A 22,353-nucleotide genomic window follows, 5' to 3' on the forward strand; every position below is an offset into this window, starting at 1 on the left:
AATCCTACTGTAAGACCCCAATTTTGACCATAAGATACCTCATTCTATCTCATCATGTGCATTAGCTTTGGGATCACACCTTGGCATTCTCCTTACCCCTCGTTCATTGGGTTTGCATTGGGAGAGATCACCAAGCATATTTGATTGTATCATACTTTGTTTTTCATTATTTACTAACCAAAATACCAAAAATATGTCAATGTATAGTTTAACTCTTTTGTAGGTAGTATGTGTGTTCACTTATGCTCCATCAAGCTCACATATAGTGTTTGAGACCCTCAATGCAAGGAGATCAATTAAGAGATGGTTCACATTAACTTTATACATCATATATGAATCCCCATGGTCTTCACATATCATTTTGATTAAGAAATTATCAAGAGTTTGAAGTTTGTTTGCCTTGGAAACCCTAATTCATTTGGGTATCTTGTGTGACTTCTTCAACAATTGATCAAATATTTCAATGGATGATTCATATTACATCATCTTAAACATATATGATCCTCCATGAGTCCCAAAAATCAAGAGGATGTCAAGCTAGCAAGTTGGTTCATGGTGGTTGACCAGAGAAAGTCAACTGGTCAAAACTGGGGGTTCCCTGGACCCTATCTCCTACAATTTTTGTCATATGAAAATGATTCCAAAATAAATGTTACTCACAATGACATTACAAACAACTTTCATGTTCAAGTCAAGATCTAGTTTTGCTTGGAAAGTCATTTTTTATGGTGAAAGTTTATAGGTCATTTTGTTTGAACCCTAGTTAGGAGGTCAACTTCCAAAGACCATAAATTTCTCATTTTTTATGATATGAAAGCCATTAAAGTTACATGATCAAATTCAAGATGTCCTATTCAACTTTTATGTTTGGAAAAAGTTCAAATTCAACTTGCAGATGTATGTGCCAAGAGGAAATGTTATAGGTCATTTTGGGCCATTATCATTGAACAAGTGATTTTCTCAACTTATAAAATGAATAACTCCTTCATTCCAACTCCAAATGAGGTAAAATTTGTGATCAAATTGAATAAGTTTGAAAGAGATACAACTTTGATGAAGGAAGTTTTTCCAATTGAAGTCCATAACAAAAAGTTATTCAAGGTGGAAGAAGTGAACATTGACTTGGTACTTAGAAAATTTTCATTTATGTTTGATTTTCCAAACTTCCACCTCAAGATTCATCATGATCCAAGCCTTAACTGGAAAAGTGTTCAACATAAAAGTTGTTACTTTAATCTCACCTTTCTAAAAAGTCCAAAATCATCTCATTTGGATAAATATTGAAGGACTTGCGCATGGGTGTAATGCATGGTATCATTTGGAAGATTCTCATGATCAAATTCATGTCAACATTGCATGGCTTAATGCATTGCTTTCAGCATGACTTGTGCACGATTTTGGACCTTTTCCAATCATTCTTTGGGATTTGTACACGCCCATGCAAGCTCATGATACAAATTACTATTTTTGGATTTCCAATGGAAGTGTGCAAAGAGCATTTGATTTGGCTATAAATACAAGTGCTATGAGCTCAAAACTTCATCAACACCTTGCCCAAGCTTTGCCAGAACAATCCATACCCTTCATTCCATAGAATTATTGAAGATTTCAATTGAAATCGAGTTTGAATTTCACCTTCTGTTTTGAAATTCAAACTCCAAGAATTCATTGCCCCTTTCATCTCAATTGATCACTGCAAGCAAGAGGAAGAGGAATCAAGCAAATCCAAATCAAGATCAAGTGAATTTGAAGCAACTCGAAGGTGAAATTTCAGAAACTTCATCTCTTCGATTCTCTCTCAATTCTCTACTATTCTTTGTGACTGTTGGTTTGTTGAAGTCCTACCAATGTAGGCAACAAGATTGAGTTGCTTTGAGGTCAAATTGAAGCAACTCAGATCATGAACCTCAAATTTCAAATCAATATATCTTTCAATATACTTGGAATTGGAATAAATGGAGGTCAAATTCGTGCCCGTGAGCATTTTTTTCTTCAAATTAGTGTATTCATTTTCCATTTCTCATGAAGTTGAGCTTGAACCAGACCGGTGGTGATCACCAGAGAAGATGATCGGAGTTAGGGTTCCGGTGGTGCGTTGGCGAAGCCCAGACCATCTGATCTGATTCAAATGTTTTAATCTTAAGCGTTCATTGTGATTACAACGTGTACAATGCATTAACCATGGAGCATAGTGTAGGTGTTTAATTGGCTGCATTATATGGTAAAACACTAATGTCTTGACTGATGTCATGACATGTATATGTGACTACATTGTAGTTACTGCAGGACTAGCTAACACAGGATTATTGAATGCTGTGACATTCATACCTGTCAACAGATACTAAGGAACAGAAGTTCTGTTAGAACTTAGTATGCATTTGCAGTCTGGTTATCAAGGAAGAACCAGACCTGGCATAAGGCCTACTGACTGAATGTCAAACTGGATGTTGTGACATTCATCATTGACAGCAGCTACTGAAGATTAGGCAGAGTGGTGTTCTGCTATACTTCAGCATGTAACTTAGTTTGTTCTTCAAGAGAATAACAGAACTAACTTAAGGCCAAATGTGTAAATGTTAAGTTGGACACTTTGACATTTATTAATGTAAGCTGTTACTGTAGTATGGTCATTTTGATCCTGTACAGGTCAGCAAAATTGTACAGTCTGTTTTCTGGAAAAACAGACTCAGCATATGGACCTTGATGTCAAGCTGAATGTCGTGACATTCATGCCTGACAGCATATGCTAAATTGTAGGTTGTGCAGTTTTCTGTTTCAGCTTTTTCTTGGGCTATTCTTCAGGAAGTCAACAGCTTAGAGAAAATCCAGGAAACCAACAACCAAGCTACAATTAAGGAACCTAACAAATAGCCTATTTGTTAGCACACTAATATGTGGAAATTAGTTAGAATCCTATGTGGCATTATTTGTGGAGGTCTTGAGATATTTTAGGAACTAAATGTGGAGATATTTTAGGAACTAAATATGGAGATATTTTAGGAACTAAATTTGGAGATATTTTAGGAACTAAAAGATTGAAGACCTTGTTTGTAGCAGAAAGTTTCTGCTGATGTTGTAACAGCAAAGGAGAAGTTTGCTGCGATTTCTGAAGGCCCAAATCCACTTGGGTGATTAGGTTATAAATAGTTGATTGTAATCTAGTCTTTGTAAGCCTCTTAGAATGAATTTTTAGGGGTGTGTGTAAGGTAAACCTCCCAATCTGTGGGAAGGTTACCATGTGTCTCTCAGTGGTAAACCTGAGAGTGTTTGTCACTCAAAGCCTGTAGGCAAGAGTGATTATGTTCTTGAATGAAGCTGTGAAGCAAGTTCAAGGTGTTTGCACATTACATTGTATTTGTAGTGATAGGAATGGAAACTGGAGGTTTCTATCTAGGAGTTCCTAGGTATAGATTGCATTGGGTAGGTGTCATACCCCGATTTTGCTCCTGAATTTTTTTAGTTTTGTTTGGCATGCTTGGCCCAACCTAACTTTGGTTTTATATGAGGATTGGTTTTGATCCAAAGTCATGGTGTTGTGATTGTGGATACATCTATGGTCTAGGTCATCTGACAACCAAGTTTCTTGTGTTTCCAGCCACTTGCCATTCATGTTATTGGTTCATGGATACTATGCCAAAACCCTAACCTTATGGTCTTATTTCATGGTTTTGTTCATACACATTATCAGTCAAGTTATTTTCTTCTCAAGAGTCAAACATTCAAGCCAATTGTGAAAACAATCTCCAATCATTTTTTCAAACCATTCCAACCCATTTCATCCATTTTAAACCATCACATTTGATTTTACACAAAAAAATACACAAAAATTGACACTTTGACCAATTGTTGACTTTGGTCAACAGTTGACTTTTTGGTCAACTTTGACCAAAGTCAACCCAAAATCCACAAACGCAAAATTTCACCCTAACCAATAATTCATTTTTTATTTACAAAGAAAATACAAAAAAAATGCATTTTTGACCATTTGTTGACTTTGGTCAACGGTTGACTTTTTGGTCAACTTTGACCAAAGTCAACCCTCACTTGCTCTTGACTATCCAACTTGGCCTGACCCTTCTTTTCCAACACATCATCCACATTCTCATTCACTTCACTTGCACACCATGTTACTGACAAAATGCTTCAGCAAGATCTTGTTCATTTTCTTCATAATTCCTTGCTCTATTATGTCCCTTCCTATACCAGATGCAGCAATGGTTCAAACTGTCGCAACAAATTCATCTTCACAGGGAACTATCCTTGCTTTCCCTGAACAAGCTGATATTGCAAGATGTCATTTATCTCTGTCAGATGATCACTTCAACAGAATAAAAAAAAAACGCATGCAGTATCAAGTCCAATAAACATGGTGGTGATTCTTATGATAAGCTTCAGCATAGTAGATGTTGTCCTGTGCTAGCTGCTTGGTTATATTCTGCATATTCTGCTACTGCTCTTGGAACTGGTAGTGGTGATGTTCTAGCACTTGATGTTTCTGCTGGTCAATTGTCTTGGAAAATTAATGATTGTCATCCTGGAGGTGTCAGGGCCATTTCGTCTTTGGCAAATGGATCAACCTTTTATACTTCAGGTGCGGACGGAATGATATGCGCAATAGATTTCACGACAGGAAACCTGCTGGAGAAGTTTAAAGCTTCTTCGAAGGCAGTAACTTCTATATCAGTCTCTCCGGATGGCAAGAAATTAGCTACTGCAGCAGCACAGTTGAAGATTTTTAACTGTTCTAATAAAAAAGATTGAAAAATTCTCTGGTCATCCTGGATCTGTTCGGTGTATGGTCTTCACCGAAGATGGCAAGTATATCCTTTCGACTGCCGCTGCTGAAAGATATGTTGCTGTTTGGAAACTAGATGGCGCTAAAAAGCAGTCTGTCAGTTGTGTTCTTGCAATGGAGCACCCTGCTGTTTTTCTTGATAGCAGGTGCATTGATAAAGGAGAAGATGATGAGGCTGTGTTATGTGTTTTAGCCATATCAGAAGTTGGTGTTTGTTATTTATGGTTTGGAAATAGTATTGAGGAACTACGAAATGCAAAACCCACAAAAATATCATTATCATTGGAAGATATGTCCACCAAAAATTACAAAGGCGCACTCCCTGCAATATATGCAGCAAAGTTACAAAGCATCCAGAAGCCGGCCTCTGGGCAGTTTTTTCTTGTTTCTGGAATGCTTGTAAAACCATCTTTTCAAAATATTCTATTGCACTCCGGTACAGACGTGAAGTTGAGTGTCTCTCGTGATGGCGTTCTTCTTCCAATAAGTCAATCTATAGTCAAATCTAAGAAGAGGACAGATGTACAAAGAGTAACTGCACTAGATCGTGCTAATGCTGAGGATGCCTTGCTTCCAATTCCTAAAGTTTTTGATTCTCACGAGAAAGATAAATCATTTCAAGTCACTTTGGGCAAGGATGTAAAGGACGATTTGCTTACAAGTGGCACTGATTCCATGGAAATAGATGATGGTGTTGTCGAAAGTGAGACTGGTGTAATTAGCATGGAAGACCGGATGAGATCAGTAGGATTGCTTTACAGTGAGAGTGATTGTGCATCAAATTTTGAACTTTGTTCTAAATTGTTGAAGGGTATTGATCTGGAAGCCACTCTTCCAAAGAAAAAGATAAGAGCCACTGTTGATAAAGAAATCACTGATAATTCACGTGTACAGTCATCACCCTCACCAGATTTTAATAGGACCTCGAGGACTTCACCTGTAGTTGATTCACTATGTCAGCCTACCCTGCCGGATCCACTGAGTGAATTGAAGAATGACATATTGCAAATAGAGGATAATTTCTGTATATTGAAGGATTGTTCTGCAGATGGAACTGCTAACTCTACCATTAGAAAACCATCTTATCCCGAATCAGGCCAGTCCTCTTCTGTTTTAGTCACCAGTAGCTCTCCAAAGGATGTGCCAGATCTTCTTTCCAAGGGTAACCGTGTTTCCATCAAGGATACTTGTGCTGCAGACAATCCTGGACAGACAAATAATGATGGACAAGAAGCTGTTGAAGTTGATTGTATCACTGAAAGCATACTGTTACCTTCTCAAAGTAACAGTCGAACAACCGAATTTGGTCGTAATACACAAACCAGAAAAGCTTCTAGAAAATCCACAAATAAAGCCAGTAGCACATAAAAGGCCCAAATTGGACAAATCTAACTTAACAGCAAAGGAATCTACTTCTGATATCAAGGAGACTTCCAGTGAATCCTCCGATTGTAGTGGTTCCGTTCCAGTTTTATCAATTAATATGAACAAGGGAGGACCCCGGAGCCTACTATATGCATTGTGTAAGAAAAAGCAGTGGCCATTGCCTTCATTTGATTCAACAGAATACGAGGACAGAAGTCAATTTCAATCGTGCGAAGGCCTGGAAGGAAGCAAAGGAACAAACTGTTTTGTGTCGAAAGTAAGTTGGTGCATACCAGATGATGGTAATATAGAATGCAAAGGAGAAGCTAGAGCTGATAAGAAGAGCTCATTTGATTCTGCTGCAGTTCAAGCCCTCTACGAGCTTCAACGCCTCAGAAAAGTTCAAATCGTGGATGTTTCCCAATAATCTGTAGCTTTTAGACTCACCGACTAACTGACTGGATGTAATGGTAATCAAGTCCTTCGCACTTCCAGCAACCAACTTTCTGCCTTGAAGTAAAGGAAAGACAGGAAGCTCCAAAGGCTTATCTGGTGCACCAACCATTACAAGTTTTCCGTGAAACTTCGGTAATCCAATTAGAGGCACAATTCGATGATTCGCAGAAACTGTATCAAGGATACCATCTAAAGTGAAGTACTAATTACAGTAACATTAGCACCAAAAGCTTTGGCATACTTAACAACCATGTGACCAAACCCCATATTTTGCTGGAACATCTGGAACATGCCGCCGTGTGACTTCTTTGAAACCAAAAGCTTGTGACCTGTCTCATGATGGAGTTAATTATCTTCTTGATGCACCATGGAGATCTCTTTGCATTGCTGAAAATCACCTTGGAAGCAGGGTAGCAGGAGCTTTGGGAAGATTTTTGAGCACGTCTATTGAAGTACTAGATGTCCTGCAGAGTCCAAGTAATGCAGCAATTATTCAAGGCAAGCATTCAGTCCATGATCAAAAGGCAAACAGTTCAGATAAGGAATCAAAGCAAATCCCAATGCAATTCAGTGCAGATATCCACAGTTGGATAGAAAAATCAAACCAATGCTCCTTTAATTCACTGCAGTAAAATCACAACAACTCAGTAAGATGGTAAAAATTCACAAGCAACAAAATGAAACATTTTCACAGAAGAAGTACAAGGTACATGTTACCTTTTTTCAGAGCAAACACCAAAATGGGATAGACAACAGAGCAGCACAAAAAGAAAGCACTTCCAATTCCATACTCTTTTGAGCTCATCCAAACCCTAGCAATGGGATTATAAAAAGGGAGGAATCAGTAAGAAAGAAAAACCCTAGAGAACACAGAGAGCTGGAGGCGATTTTGAAGAGCGGCCACTGTTCACAGAAAAACTTGGAGGCGAAAATCTCAACCGAAACCCTAAAGTCCCAAAATCGAATACCTGGATTGGGAGGCCAACTTCTTCACGCCTTTCATCGCCGCCGTGACACTTTGTGAGAATTCTTCCTTTTTTCCTTTTATCATTTTCGTGTGTTTGTTGATAGAGACTTTGCTGAGATGCGATTAAGGGGTTTTGGGTGTGAGTGAAATTGAGAGAGACGCAAGCGGCTACGTTGAGAGGGAGAGATTTTCTCTGAGCTTGAGGGGGTTCACGAGGTTGAGGACGATGGCGAGGAATCATTTTCTTTTTTTCTTTTAATTTTTCTCTTATTATTTAATTTAATTTGCTTTTAACACAAAAAACATAAAAATATTTATTTTGTTTTTTTTATTATTTTAAATCTTTTTATTTTTTATCTCGGTTTATATATTTAACATAGTATTTCAGTAACATATGATCATAAGTGGTTTGGTGGAGAAGGGCATTCTGCATATTCTTGAGTGGGGTGGGTTCAATACTTGTGTGTAGCTTTTTTTAGTATTTTTCTTTTAGCATTTTATTTCCTTTTGGTATTTTATTTCTTTTAACATTTTCTTTGTTATGTTTATGCTTTATTATTTATCATAGTTTCATTATCATAGATTTGTTGTCCATTAAGTTCATCATGCATGCAAAACCATTTTTAAACTTATAAAAATCATATTTTTCTCGATTTAATATCGAGCCCATTTTTTACACCCTTGTAAGTCGATTGCTTTTTAAGCATCGCCATCGACCTCACATAGCTTACTCTTGGGCTTCCTTACAATGAGTCGGTTCCTTCGCACCTACACTCATACATTATTTAATGTCTTATTATTTCATTCTTTGATTATTTGACTTGATCATATACTTGTTTATATATCTTATCTGTCTGATTAATAACCATTGCCTACTTGTATGATGTATGAGGCATTTATTCTTATTTGTTTGATTGCCATGAACAATCCCCATTCATAACAAATGTATCTCTCTCCCATGAAATGTATAATATTTATTCTTTCATTCTTTATTCACCTGTTAATACAAGAATTAAAATGAACACTCGATAACCATTTCAAAACAAGATCAAAACCTCGATCCAACGTCGAGTAATCATTTTTCAAAACCTAACAGAACCAGCACGTATTCATCCACCCTTTTGTAAGTCGATTGCTCTATGCATCGCCATCAACCTTGTAAGTCGATTGCTTCATGCATCGCCATCTACCCTTATCCCTAACACTTCTCCTTGCTCCATTCGTCGATTCTTGTTCCGATTAGGTAGCACCCATTAGGTAGAACCCTTTGTATGATAACATAGGTAGGATTCCCATATCCTTTTGCATGCTAACCTTAGGTAGATATTCCCATTTGTAAATCCTAAACCCTTAAGTACATATTGCATGACAACACTAGGGCAGAGCTTCCCCCACTTCTAGACTTTTCCGAGCGTCTCCGATCCTGTGGCATGTAGTCCGTTCTATTGCAAAGAGGTAACTGCCTAAGACTCGATTCAGCGAGCTGCGACACCTACTGCTAGGATGTGAACACATTGCCCACTCTCTTTTGACACAACTGGTGTCCTCCTTTTCTAAGTCCATATTCAGATGGCAACCCCTGTCAAGGGGAACTACGTTGCTCTGATCCTCATACCAGATGAGGTACGTAGGCAGGAGGTCGTGCGAGATCTCTCCGGGCACCCTTTTTTTCTTTTTCACCCTTTTCTTTTTTTGAGTGTGTTGTGCTTGACAGCTATCAGGCTCGAGTTCCCGACTCCCTGTTAGTCTGTGTGTTCACCCTTTTTGTTTTTCCACCTTTTTTCCTTTTTTGTGTGTGTTTGTTTGACAATTGCTAGGCTCGAGTTCCCGACTCCTTGGCAATCTGTTGTTTGTTGTTCTTGTTGTGTGCTTGGAAGTTGATGTAAGTCCATCGAGTGGCATTCGGGTTCCAGTGTGGGTTTGTTGGGTTCGGATGCTGATGTAAGTCCAGTGATTGGCAGTCGGGCTCCATGTTTGCCACCTTTTTGTGTGTAGGTGTCTTGTTTTGTTTGGCGTGTGTGAGCCGAACTACGGCAACTCTGATTCTCATGTTCAGATGAGATACGTAGGCACAAGACGCAATGTCTTGCCGAGTTTGACTAACGACTAACAACTAATCCTTGTTCGCTTTCGCCTTTGTTGCGATCCTTTCTCTCGCCCTCGTTGCGATCGAGACATTCCCTTTCTCTTGCCCTAGTTGCAATCGAGACTTTTGTTCCCGTTAGTGTAGCTGAACTACGTTTTGCTCTGATTCTCATTCCCGATGAGATACGTAGGCATAAGACGCGACGTCTTAGCGAGCACACTCCTCTTTAACCCATAGGTAGCCGAGCTACGAAGACTCTGATTCTCATATTCAGATGAGATACGTATGCAATGGATGCGATATCTGTGCGAGTCATTTTCTTTGACCCCTTCTTTTAGTAAATAGTACATTAGATAAACATACACCCTTTAGACAAGAACAACAAGAGTGGATCCCGTAGAGTACTACGGATGCGTAGGGGTGCTAATACCTTCCCTTCGCATAATCGACTCCCGAACCCAAGATTTGGTTGCGAGACCTTGTCTTTTCCTTTCCTTTCTCTAGGTTTACTTCGAGCGTTTCCTTTCCCTCCTTTGGGATAAATAACGCGCGGTGGCGACTCTTCTGTCATTTTCTTTCTCGCCGGTTGTTTTTTCGCACCTCCGTATTTTTTCGGGTTGCGACAGCTGGCGACTCTGCTGGGGACCCGGTTTCCCTAAGCGAGTCCCTCCTAGCTTTTGTAGGTTTCTTGTTTGTTGGGTGTTTATTCTTTTGTACAGTTATTTATTTTCAGCATTTACCTGCTTTACCTTATTGCATTCATGTACATATGTTTGTTGTATCTGTGGGATCTGTGGGTTGTTTGTTTGTTGGGTTGGGACTGTTCTATGAGAGATAAGCCCACTACCCAGGCTTGAGTGTGCACAGATTTTAGAGTGGATGTTCATGAGGCTTGCGTGGCATGTTGCTACGTTAAGTCGTTCGTGAAGAACCACACCCAGACGAGGTTTCTCTTGGATATATTATGTCCTACGGATGTTCCGTAACGACATGATGTTCCTCTAGAAATTGTCGACTCTGGTGACCATTTCCCGAGAACTCAGTCGAGGCCTCTCCTCCGAGACGCGTTTATGTTAGCTCTGGTGGGCGCATTCTCGCTGCTCAATCCGAGGACCCCGAGACTGGGAACTTGCTTTAGGATATCCTGTTGAGGGGAGTCAGCAGAGGTCTTTTATCCCGTAATAATGCCAAACCTTCAGTGGTAAACGTATTATTCTCGACTGAAGGGCTGAAGCTGACTAACTTCTGTTCTTAGAACTTACCTGTGAGGGGAGGGTTTGATCTCTACAGATACGGTTTCTGCCAGTGGTGCTGTGATGGTGACTTTGGTTCAGCCAAATTTATGGACGTTTATTTCTGGGGCGCCGGAGTTCTGTCCGTGGTTTATCAGCGGGTTCCGTTTATTTCGGATCCCAGGGCTGAATCTGTGGGTGCTCACTCAGATGGTGACTCAGTTCTCCAGACGTGGGTTCAGATGCCAGTTGATCAGATTGACTTTGGGTTTCAGATGGTTGTGATCAGAGTTCAAGCCGAAGCTTCGGATCCTGTGTGCCGAGATGCACAACCTGCCAGTCTTGGCTCCATCCTTTGCATCATAGCATGTTTATTTTCCAAAAAAATAATAATGCATGAAAAAAAGTTAACTCGCATGTGCATATCCTTTTCAGGATCATTCATGATAAAATAGCATCCGCATCATATGCATATCATGCACATATCATCCTTGCATTGCAGACATGCTTGGGAGGGACTTCTCACTCTGGGTTTTGACTGAGACGGGATTGTTGATCATCGTCCGCACCGCAACCAGATTGAATCATCAGAGGAGTATGGATCAAGTCCAAGATGAGTTGGCTGAGATGAGGGCAAACATGGCCCAGATCATGACCATGATGCAAGGAGTTGTTCAGGGGCAAGAGGAGCTGCGTGCCTTAGCCCAAAGACAGGACATGGCTCAGTTCATGACCATGATGCAAGGGGTTGTTCAGGGGCAAGAGGAGTTGCGTGCCTTAGCCCAGAGACAGGAAGCTGTGATTCTGCCACCCAGTCGTGCTTCACCAGAGGGGGTCCTTGTCAATGATCAAATTACTGTTGTCACTATTCCCGTCAACAACTATGTCGTGGGTGAAGATTTGAGGGATATTATAATCAGTGGACAGCCCCTTGCTACAGAGACTGTTAATGTCAGAGCAACTCTTGCTCCGGTTCGCCATCCTGGCTCTTCAAATCCTTCAAGTTCTAAAAAGCCATCCTCTGGGGCACCCAGAAAGGGAGAGGGTGAAACAAACGTTGTGCACCGTCGGAGGAGTGTGAACAAAGGACAGTATCGGCAAGTTGCTGCTGTGACTATTCCAGCCACTCAAACTCAACAACAACAGAGAAGACCAACTCAGCAATATCAGCATCAACAACATCGTCCTCAGCAGCAGGCTTACCGGCCTCCCAATGGTAATCAAGCCAGTACGAGTAATGAGAGGAAGAAGATCATTTTTTATCCGATCCCTATGTCCTATGCAGAGCTGTATCCCTTTTTGATAGAGCGGAACTTGATTACTCCCAGAGACCCGCCGGCTATACCCGTCAACCCTCGGTGGTGGTATAGGCCTGAACAGCATTGTGTGTATCATTCGGGTGCTCCTGGTCATGATGTGGATAGTTGTTTCCAGCTGAAGATGAAGGTTCAAGACCTTGTGGGGTTAGGGATTCTGAGCTTTGAAGACTTAGGTCCCCGTGTTAATCAAGCTTGAAGACGGTAAGTCCCGGGTTGGCGATGGTTGTTCTTCTGAGGTCTTCAACGAAGAGGTTTGATTCAAAAGCAGAAGTTGCTGATGCAAAGGATACTGACAGTTGTTATCCCTGGTGGGATCTATCACAAATGGGTCACTGTGGGTGTTCCTACATTTGTTCAGAAGTCAGAGTAATAATCACTTTGTTTAAAAACCCTTCTCCCATGCCAAAAGGAGAAGTGATGGCATTGTTGGCAACATTTTGTGCAATGATATTTTCATTCAAATAAATGCATGTTAAACATTTGTTTTTTCCAATTGTTTTCCTTTTTTCGCTTTTACATGAAATTGGTGATCACAAAAAACCCTAAAAACAGGAATAAAAACAATCTTTTCATCTGCATAACGATTGTCTTGTTTGATTTCCAAAAAGATTTTCATATCAAAATCATTATGCAGGTTATTTCTTAAACCCATTGAACACAATGATCTGACGTCATCTCCCAATTGTGAATTCCCTGTATTCGAAGCGGAAGAAGATGATGTTGAAGGGATTCCTGACGAGATTTTCCGACTTCTTGAGCAAGAAAAGAAGATCACTCAGCTGTATCTCGAGAATCAGCAGAACAGCCAACTGGGGCATAAAAGAAAAAGAAAAAAGAAAATACAAAGAAAGAAGAGGGTGCAAAATCAAAAGAAATCAGAATATAAAAAAAAGAAAGAAAGAAACAAAAGAAAAAAAATAGCACCCTCAAAGTCCCAAGTTGACTGATGTTGAATTCGATCGAAAAGAAGAGATTAACTGCCATGTGTCATGGTCAGTTATATCAGCGGAGAGTGACGAAAGCACGCTATATGAAGGTCAAGCCTCGTGTGTTCCGAGGGACCCTATGCTCAAGAAAGTCTTGTCTTCCGTGCCCGATTCCAGGGGCAAGTGAACTCCAAGCTATGAATGTACATATGTTGTCAAGAGAGCCTTTTCAGGCGGTGCTTTGACACTTACAACAATGGATGAAGAAGTTCACTCGTCCTACGAATCCCAATGCAGTCAAGAAATACTTCGCTTAAAAAAAAAAGCAAAACAGCTCGCTAAGTCGAACACCCCAAAGGGCGACTTAGGCAAAAAGGAGCGTCTCGGTGGATTGAAAACCCGAAAGGGCGATCCAGGCAAAAGTTAGAGACATTGAAAAAAAAGAATTTGCATCCCGCTAGATTGAGCACCTCACACTGGGGCAATCTAGGCAAAAATTAGGGATTTGGCAAGTAACTGCATCTTGACAAGACTGTGCTCTATATCTGTCATCCGTCAGGGATTCTCGATGCGTCGTCGACCGAAGTTCCGAATACATCGAAATTCAGAATGGTAGAGAAAGGGTCATTATGTTCAATGTAGCCCTCTCCAATATACATCACCGATTTCAAACTTGTACAGATCTATGGAGTCTCGCCCTTTGCAGACTACCATTCCATCACATCAATTTGAGCTTTTATCCAATTATTTGCACTCTTATTTGTTTCAACTCAACAAACGTTTTGCATGTTTTAATTGATAAAGTATCATTGTTTTTCAAAATAAATAAATTTTTCAAAATTGTTCTCAAACTAAGTGAATATTCACAATGATGGAAGGATACTTAGGAGACCCACAGTGCTCTCCCAAGGGCGGTATGATTACCAACAGGTAAGACAATTGTTCGTATATCGAGCATGACTGTATCTTTTCCCTGTAGAACCTCTCATGGTTTCTCCTCAGCGAGACTGCCCAGTGTAGTGTTGGTTGAAGTTGTTCATCTTCATGTCCCCGGCAGTGCAGTTTTTTTCTTCCAAGTCCCTATTAGCACCTATAGTGGGGCATCCCCAGTAGAGTGCTGTTTGAGCCCTATTGTGGGGCATCCCTAGCAAGTTTGCTGTTTGGACGCTTTTTGTGGGGCAGTCCTAGGCAGAGCATTTATTGAAGACTTCAACTTTCCTCTCTCCAGCAGAGCAGTCTTCCTCCCTCCCCCAGCATGGGTGCTATTCTTGGAAGATTCAGTATTTGGTGGATTGACATCCAGTACTCCATCATGTCCTCAGATAGATCCCCAGCGGAGTTGTTAGCATGAGGAGCTTTATTAAGGCCTATCTATCTTCATCAGAGATCTGGTTGCTTCTGAGTATCTCTGATTTCCAGCACGAGTTGTTGTGGCGCGTCCGCCAGTATGTTGAACTCTTTTCTCCGGTTATGACTGACGATCCCTCCGGAAACCTCTGGTGGCCTTCCTCCCCAACAGGATGGTGTTGCTCCCTGATATCCCAATCTCTAGTGGATTTTCTCGGCTCTCTGGTGACTTTGGTTTTCCCTCCGGAAGAGTGGTACCGGATGGTTGATTCCCGGACCTGTGTGTTGAGCACGTCTGTTTGTCAGCATTCATCATACATTTTTAGGTATCATGCATACATGCATAATCATAGCATTCAGATACTCATGATGCAGCTGTTGCCGTGTATCTGTTGATGGTTGTCTCCTGCTATTTGTTGATACAGATCTCTCCAGTAGATCCTCCCTAACAGATTTGAGATCAGTGTCTCCTCAGCGAGCCTGAAGGTTACTGCCTTCCCAGTAGGGTTTGTGTTGATGGTTTTCCCTCAGTGAGATCCCCAAGCGGATCGGGTTCGGAGAAAATCATCCCCAGTAGAGATAAGAATGGGTTGCCTCCCCTAGTAGGGTAATCTCCAAGCAGTTCGGGTTCGATGGAGTGCATCCTCAGCAAGGTTTGTCTTTCCCCAGCAGGGTGGAAGTTGACGTGATTATAAGATCCTCAGCACAGTTCCTGGAGTTCCCCGGTGTTTGTCTCTGGAGGAGACGTGTGTTTATACATTCATCATTTAGATAGGCATAGCATTTTGCATCACTAGTGCATAGCATTTCCATGATCATGGGGCATTGTGTAAAACAAAAAAAAACTCATGCATCAACATTGCAAACATGTCCATTAGCCCTAGGCCGTGGTGACCAGCCGAGATTGGGTTGTTGGAAAGAGTTTAGCATCGCGCCATTGGATCGGCTTCAGAATTGGGTTCATCAGCATGGTTGAGAAGTTGGTGTTTTCCCAGCAAGTGACTCCTTAGTTGAGTGGGTATCCCCAGCAGTGTTACTCCCCGAAGTTGGCATCATTTTGCAAGCTTGGTTCAATTCCCCTAGCATATGTGGGCATGTCTGATCTCTCCATATAGAGTCGACCCCTTAAGCAGAAAGTGTCTACCATTTCCTTCTGCGCTCCCCACTGAGTTACATCCTCGTGGATGACGGTTGTTTCCGTTCCCTCCCTAATGGGATGGGTTTTCCCTATTGAGTTCTTTCCTCATTAGGATGAGTCCTGATTCAGTCTGCCTTTTTGGATCGATCCTAAACTGGCTTCCTGTTGGCTGTCGCCCGTGCTTCCCTGGGGCATAAATGAATAGTCGCTCACTAATCGGCACTCATTCATCTTATCCTCAGCGGAATTTGTTGGCTTCTACCTACGAACCGGTAGTTGTAAGTCCTATCTTTGTGGTTTTCTACCTATTAACTGGTAGCTGTAAAATCCCACTTTCATCCCCTTGGTGGAGTTAACCCTGTGTGCTCATCCTATCGATGACTGGTTACTTTTCCGTGGTTTTCTGCCTACTAACCGGTAGATGTAATCCCCTCTTTGTCGTATTAATAGTCTTGTCCCCTTTGGATACTTGCCCTGATCAAGCAGTATTATCCCCAGTGGGTCTTCCCCTTTCTTTTGGGTATTTGCTCCAAGTCAGCAACTTTATCCTCTTTTGATTGGTCATCTTTGGCATGCGTGCCGGCTCACGTATCACTGTTTTGTTATCTTCGCCAATGCTGATAGACTTGAAGAATTTTCCGGTGTTCAGACCGAGGCGGTATCCAGACCGATGTGGCGTTCAGGCCAGTTTCCGATTTCAGATCGAAGAAGTTCTCAACAATCAGGACGAAGAACTTATGGTATTCAGACCAGTTTTCCGGTGTTCAGACCGAGGCGGTATCCAGACCGATGTGGCGTTCAGGCCAGTTTCCGATTCCAGATCGAAGAAGTTCTCAACAGTCAGGACGAAGAACTTATGGTATTCAGACCAGCATTCCGGTGTTCAGACCGAGGCGGTATCCAGACCGATGTGGCGTTCAGGCCAGTTTCCGATTTCAGATCGAAGAAGTTCTCAACAATCAGGACGAAGAACTTATGGTATTCAGACCAGTTTTCCGGTGTTCAGACCGAGGCGGTATCCAGACCGATGTGGCGTTCAGGCCAGTTTCCGATTCCAGATCGAAGAAGTTCTCAACAATCAGGACGAAGAACTTATGGTATTCAGACCAGCATTCCGGTGTTCAGACCGAGGCGGTATCCAGACCGATGTGGCGTTCAGGCCAGTTTCCGATTCCAGATCGAAGAAGTTCTCAACAATCAGGACGAAGAACTTATGGTATTCAGACCAACATTCCGGTGTTCAGACCGAGGCGGTATCCAGACCGATGTGGCGTTCAGGCCAGTTTCCGATTTCAGATCGAAGAAGTTCTCAACAGTCAGGACGAAGAACTTGTGGTGTTCAGACCAGTTTTCCGGTGTTCAGACCGAGGCAGTATCCAGACCGATGTGGCATTCAAGCCAATTTTCTCGATATCTAAATCAAAGTGGTGTTCAGACTAGATTTCCGGCGATCAGACCAACATTGATACTCTCATATTCCATTGCTTAGTGTTCAGACTAATATGCGGCGTTCAGGCCATGGGTATTCCTGTGTTACCATTTATTTTGGTATCCAGGTCAACTTGCTGTTTCGGTACTCAGGTCGATTTTCACCGTATCAGACGGATTCTTCTTTTGAGATTGCTTCTTTGACGATGCTGAAAGGCATTGTTTCATAGGGATTCATGATCAAAATCCGGGTCTTCTTAGTATTTAACCATCTCCCACTATGATCATATGAAGAACGTCCTGCTTCATATTCTCTAGTTGAAGACGCTTAAATAGGGGCAACTGTCATACCCCGATTTTGCTCCTGAATTTTTTTAGTTTTGTTTGGCATGCTTGGCCCAACCTAACTTTGGTTTTATATGAGGATTGGTTTTGATCCAAAGTCATGGTGTTGTGATTGTGGATACATCTATGGTCTAGGTCATCTGACAACCAAGTTTCTTGTGTTTCCAGCCACTTGCCATTCATGTTATTGGTTCATGGATACTATGCCAAAACCCTAACCTTATGGTCTTATTTCATGGTTTTGTTCATACACATTATCAGTCAAGTTATTTTCTTCTCAAGAGTCAAACATTCAAGCCAATTGTGAAAACAATCTCCAATCATTTTTTCAAACCATTCCAACCCATTTCATCCATTTTAAACCATCACATTTGATTTTACACAAAAAAATACACAAAAATTGACACTTTGACCAATTGTTGACTTTGGTCAACAGTTGACTTTTTGGTCAACTTTGACCAAAGTCAACCCAAAATCCACAAACCCAAAATTTCACCCTAACCAATAATTCATTTTTTATTTACAAAGAAAATACAAAAAAAATGCATTTTTGACCATTTGTTGACTTTGGTCAACGGTTGACTTTTTGGTCAACTTTGACCAAAGTCAACCCTCACTTGCTCTTGACTATCCAACTTGGCCTGACCCTTCTTTTCCAACACATCATCCACATTCTCATTCACTTCACTTGCACACCATGTTACTGACAAAATGCTTCAGCAAGATCTTGTTCATTTTCTTCATAATTCCTTGCTCTATTATGTCCCTTCCTATACCAGATGCAGCAATGGTTCAAACTGTCGCAACAAATTCATCTTCACAGGGAACTATCCTTGCTTTCCCTGAACAAGCTGATATTGCAAGATGTCATTTATCTCTGTCAGATGATCACTTCAACAGAATAAAAAAAAAACGCATGCAGTATCAAGTCCAATAAACATGGTGGTGATTCTTATGATAAGCTTCAGCATAGTAGATGTTGTCCTGTGCTAGCTGCTTGGTTATATTCTGCATATTCTGCTACTGCTCTTGGAACTGGTAGTGGTGATGTTCTAGCACTTGATGTTTCTGCTGGTCAATTGTCTTGGAAAATTAATGATTGTCATCCTGGAGGTGTCAGGGCCATTTCGTCTTTGGCAAATGGATCAACCTTTTATACTTCAGGTGCGGACGGAATGATATGCGCAATAGATTTCACGACAGGAAACCTGCTGGAGAAGTTTAAAGCTTCTTCGAAGGCAGTAACTTCTATATCAGTCTCTCCGGATGGCAAGAAATTAGCTACTGCAGCAGCACAGTTGAAGATTTTTAACTGTTCTAATAAAAAAGATTGAAAAATTCTCTGGTCATCCTGGATCTGTTCGGTGTATGGTCTTCACCGAAGATGGCAAGTATATCCTTTCGACTGCCGCTGCTGAAAGATATGTTGCTGTTTGGAAACTAGATGGCGCTAAAAAGCAGTCTGTCAGTTGTGTTCTTGCAATGGAGCACCCTGCTGTTTTTCTTGATAGCAGGTGCATTGATAAAGGAGAAGATGATGAGGCTGTGTTATGTGTTTTAGCCATATCAGAAGTTGGTGTTTGTTATTTATGGTTTGGAAATAGTATTGAGGAACTACGAAATGCAAAACCCACAAAAATATCATTATCATTGGAAGATATGTCCACCAAAAATTACAAAGGCGCACTCCCTGCAATATATGCAGCAAAGTTACAAAGCATCCAGAAGCCGGCCTCTGGGCAGTTTTTTCTTGTTTCTGGAATGCTTGTAAAACCATCTTTTCAAAATATTCTATTGCACTCCGGTACAGACGTGAAGTTGAGTGTCTCTCGTGATGGCGTTCTTCTTCCAATAAGTCAATCTATAGTCAAATCTAAGAAGAGGACAGATGTACAAAGAGTAACTGCACTAGATCGTGCTAATGCTGAGGATGCCTTGCTTCCAATTCCTAAAGTTTTTGATTCTCACGAGAAAGATAAATCATTTCAAGTCACTTTGGGCAAGGATGTAAAGGACGATTTGCTTACAAGTGGCACTGATTCCATGGAAATAGATGATGGTGTTGTCGAAAGTGAGACTGGTGTAATTAGCATGGAAGACCGGATGAGATCAGTAGGATTGCTTTACAGTGAGAGTGATTGTGCATCAAATTTTGAACTTTGTTCTAAATTGTTGAAGGGTATTGATCTGGAAGCCACTCTTCCAAAGAAAAAGATAAGAGCCACTGTTGATAAAGAAATCACTGATAATTCACGTGTACAGTCATCACCCTCACCAGATTTTAATAGGACCTCGAGGACTTCACCTGTAGTTGATTCACTATGTCAGCCTACCCTGCCGGATCCACTGAGTGAATTGAAGAATGACATATTGCAAATAGAGGATAATTTCTGTATATTGAAGGATTGTTCTGCAGATGGAACTGCTAACTCTACCATTAGAAAACCATCTTATCCCGAATCAGGCCAGTCCTCTTCTGTTTTAGTCACCAGTAGCTCTCCAAAGGATGTGCCAGATCTTCTTTCCAAGGGTAACCGTGTTTCCATCAAGGATACTTGTGCTGCAGACAATCCTGGACAGACAAATAATGATGGACAAGAAGCTGTTGAAGTTGATTGTATCACTGAAAGCATACTGTTACCTTCTCAAAGTAACAGTCGAACAACCGAATTTGGTCGTAATACACAAACCAGAAAAGCTTCTAGAAAATCCACAAATAAAGCCAGTAGCACATAAAAGGCCCAAATTGGACAAATCTAACTTAACAGCAAAGGAATCTACTTCTGATATCAAGGAGACTTCCAGTGAATCCTCCGATTGTAGTGGTTCCGTTCCAGTTTTATCAATTAATATGAACAAGGGAGGACCCCGGAGCCTACTATATGCATTGTGTAAGAAAAAGCAGTGGCCATTGCCTTCATTTGATTCAACAGAATACGAGGACAGAAGTCAATTTCAATCGTGCGAAGGCCTGGAAGGAAGCAAAGGAACAAACTGTTTTGTGTCGAAAGTAAGTTGGTGCATACCAGATGATGGTAATATAGAATGCAAAGGAGAAGCTAGAGCTGATAAGAAGAGCTCATTTGATTCTGCTGCAGTTCAAGCCCTCTACGAGCTTCAACGCCTCAGAAAAGTTCAAATCGTGGATGTTTCCCAATAATCTGTAGCTTTTAGACTCACCGACTAACTGACTGGATGTAATGGTAATCAAGTCCTTCGCACTTCCAGCAACCAACTTTCTGCCTTGAAGTAAAGGAAAGACAGGAAGCTCCAAAGGCTTATCTGGTGCACCAACCATTACAAGTTTTCCGTGAAACTTCGGTAATCCAATTAGAGGCACAATTCGATGATTCGCAGAAACTGTATCAAGGATACCATCTAAAGTGAAGTACTAATTACAGTAACATTAGCACCAAAAGCTTTGGCATACTTAACAACCATGTGACCAAAACCCCATATTTTGCTGGAACATCTGGAACATGCCGCCGTGTGACTTCTTTGAAACCAAAAGCTTGTGACCTGTCTCATGATGGAGTTAATTATCTTCTTGATGCACCATGGAGATCTCTTTGCATTGCTGAAAATCACCTTGGAAGCAGGGTAGCAGGAGCTTTGGGAAGATTTTTGAGCACGTCTATTGAAGTACTAGATGTCCTGCAGAGTCCAAGTAATGCAGCAATTATTCAAGGCAAGCATTCAGTCCATGATCAAAAGGCAAACAGTTCAGATAAGGAATCAAAGCAAATCCCAATGCAATTCAGTGCAGATATCCACAGTTGGATAGAAAAATCAAACCAATGCTCCTTTAATTCACTGCAGTAAAATCACAACAACTCAGTAAGATGGTAAAAATTCACAAGCAACAAAATGAAACATTTTCACAGAAGAAGTACAAGGTACATGTTACCTTTTTTCAGAGCAAACACCAAAATGGGATAGACAACAGAGCAGCACAAAAAGAAAGCACTTCCAATTCCATACTCTTTTGAGCTCATCCAAACCCTAGCAATGGGATTATAAAAAGGGAGGAATCAGTAAGAAAGAAAAACCCTAGAGAACACAGAGAGCTGGAGGCGATTTTGAAGAGCGGCCACTGTTCACAGAAAAACTTGGAGGCGAAAATCTCAACCGAAACCCTAAAGTCCCAAAATCGAATACCTGGATTGGGAGGCCAACTTCTTCACGCCTTTCATCGCCGCCGTGACACTTTGTGAGAATTCTTCCTTTTTTCCTTTTATCATTTTCGTGTGTTTGTTGATAGAGACTTTGCTGAGATGCGATTAAGGGGTTTTGGGTGTGAGTGAAATTGAGAGAGACGCAAGCGGCTACGTTGAGAGGGAGAGATTTTCTCTGAGCTTGAGGGGGTTCACGAGGTTGAGGACGATGGCGAGGAATCATTTTCTTTTTTTCTTTTAATTTTTCTCTTATTATTTAATTTAATTTGCTTTTAACACAAAAAACATAAAAATATTTATTTTGTTTTTTTTATTATTTTAAATCTTTTTATTTTTTATCTCGGTTTATATATTTAACATAGTATTTCAGTAACATATGATCATAAGTGGTTTGGTGGAGAAGGGCATTCTGCATATTCTTGAGTGGGGTGGGTTCAATACTTGTGTGTAGCTTTTTTTAGTATTTTTCTTTTAGCATTTTATTTCCTTTTGGTATTTTATTTCTTTTAACATTTTCTTTGTTATGTTTATGCTTTATTATTTATCATAGTTTCATTATCATAGATTTGTTGTCCATTAAGTTCATCATGCATGCAAAACCATTTTTAAACTTATAAAAATCATATTTTTCTCGATTTAATATCGAGCCCATTTTTTACACCCTTGTAAGTCGATTGCTTTTTAAGCATCGCCATCGACCTCACATAGCTTACTCTTGGGCTTCCTTACAATGAGTCGGTTCCTTCGCACCTACACTCATACATTATTTAATGT

At 40.8% G+C, this 22,353-nt stretch overlaps 2 protein-coding genes and 2 pseudogenes across 2 annotated transcripts; 2 read left to right on the forward strand and 2 right to left on the reverse strand.

Moving 5' to 3' along the window:
- Positions 1-4,187: 4,187 nt before the first annotated feature.
- On the forward strand, positions 4,188-6,163 carry LOC127082015 (uncharacterized; annotated as a pseudogene).
- A 717-nt stretch (positions 6,164-6,880) lies between these two features.
- On the reverse strand, positions 6,881-7,842 carry LOC127086335 (uncharacterized). The gene is made up of 3 exons (XM_051027092.1): positions 7,585-7,842; positions 7,334-7,428; positions 6,881-7,239 (listed from the first exon to the last, which is right to left on the reverse strand). The coding sequence occupies exons 1-3, from the start codon at positions 7,822-7,824 to the stop codon at positions 7,134-7,136; spliced, it is 441 nt and encodes a 146-aa protein (XP_050883049.1). The 5' UTR covers positions 7,825-7,842; the 3' UTR covers positions 6,881-7,133.
- Positions 7,843-18,164: 10,322 nt separating this feature from the next.
- Positions 18,165-20,564, forward strand: LOC127082016 (uncharacterized; annotated as a pseudogene).
- Positions 19,617-21,820, reverse strand: LOC127086334 (uncharacterized). Its single transcript, XM_051027091.1, has 3 exons — positions 21,563-21,820; positions 21,312-21,406; positions 19,617-21,217 (listed from the first exon to the last, which is right to left on the reverse strand). The coding sequence occupies exons 1-3, from the start codon at positions 21,800-21,802 to the stop codon at positions 21,112-21,114; spliced, it is 441 nt and encodes a 146-aa protein (XP_050883048.1). The 5' UTR covers positions 21,803-21,820; the 3' UTR covers positions 19,617-21,111.
- Between the last annotated feature and the right edge of the window lie 533 nt (positions 21,821-22,353).

Source organism: Lathyrus oleraceus, chromosome 5, assembly GCF_024323335.1.
Source record: "Lathyrus oleraceus cultivar Zhongwan6 chromosome 5, CAAS_Psat_ZW6_1.0, whole genome shotgun sequence".
NCBI lineage: Eukaryota > Viridiplantae > Streptophyta > Magnoliopsida > Fabales > Fabaceae > Lathyrus > Lathyrus oleraceus.

Excerpts from the sequence above, each read along its gene's own strand:
- LOC127086335 (XM_051027092.1), bottom strand. The coding sequence starts at position 7,824 with ATGATTCCTCGCCATCGTCCTCAACCTCGTGAACCCCCTCAAGCTCAG. Across the intron at positions 7,429-7,584 it reads AAGTTGGCCTCCCAATCCAG|GGTTTGGATGAGCTCAAAAG; the intron begins GTATTCGATTTT and ends TCCCATTGCTAG. Across the intron at positions 7,240-7,333 it reads GGTGTTTGCTCTGAAAAAAG|TGAATTAAAGGAGCATTGGT; the intron begins GTAACATGTACC and ends ATTTTACTGCAG.
- LOC127086334 (XM_051027091.1), bottom strand. The coding sequence starts at position 21,802 with ATGATTCCTCGCCATCGTCCTCAACCTCGTGAACCCCCTCAAGCTCAG. Across the intron at positions 21,407-21,562 it reads AAGTTGGCCTCCCAATCCAG|GGTTTGGATGAGCTCAAAAG; the intron begins GTATTCGATTTT and ends TCCCATTGCTAG. Across the intron at positions 21,218-21,311 it reads GGTGTTTGCTCTGAAAAAAG|TGAATTAAAGGAGCATTGGT; the intron begins GTAACATGTACC and ends ATTTTACTGCAG.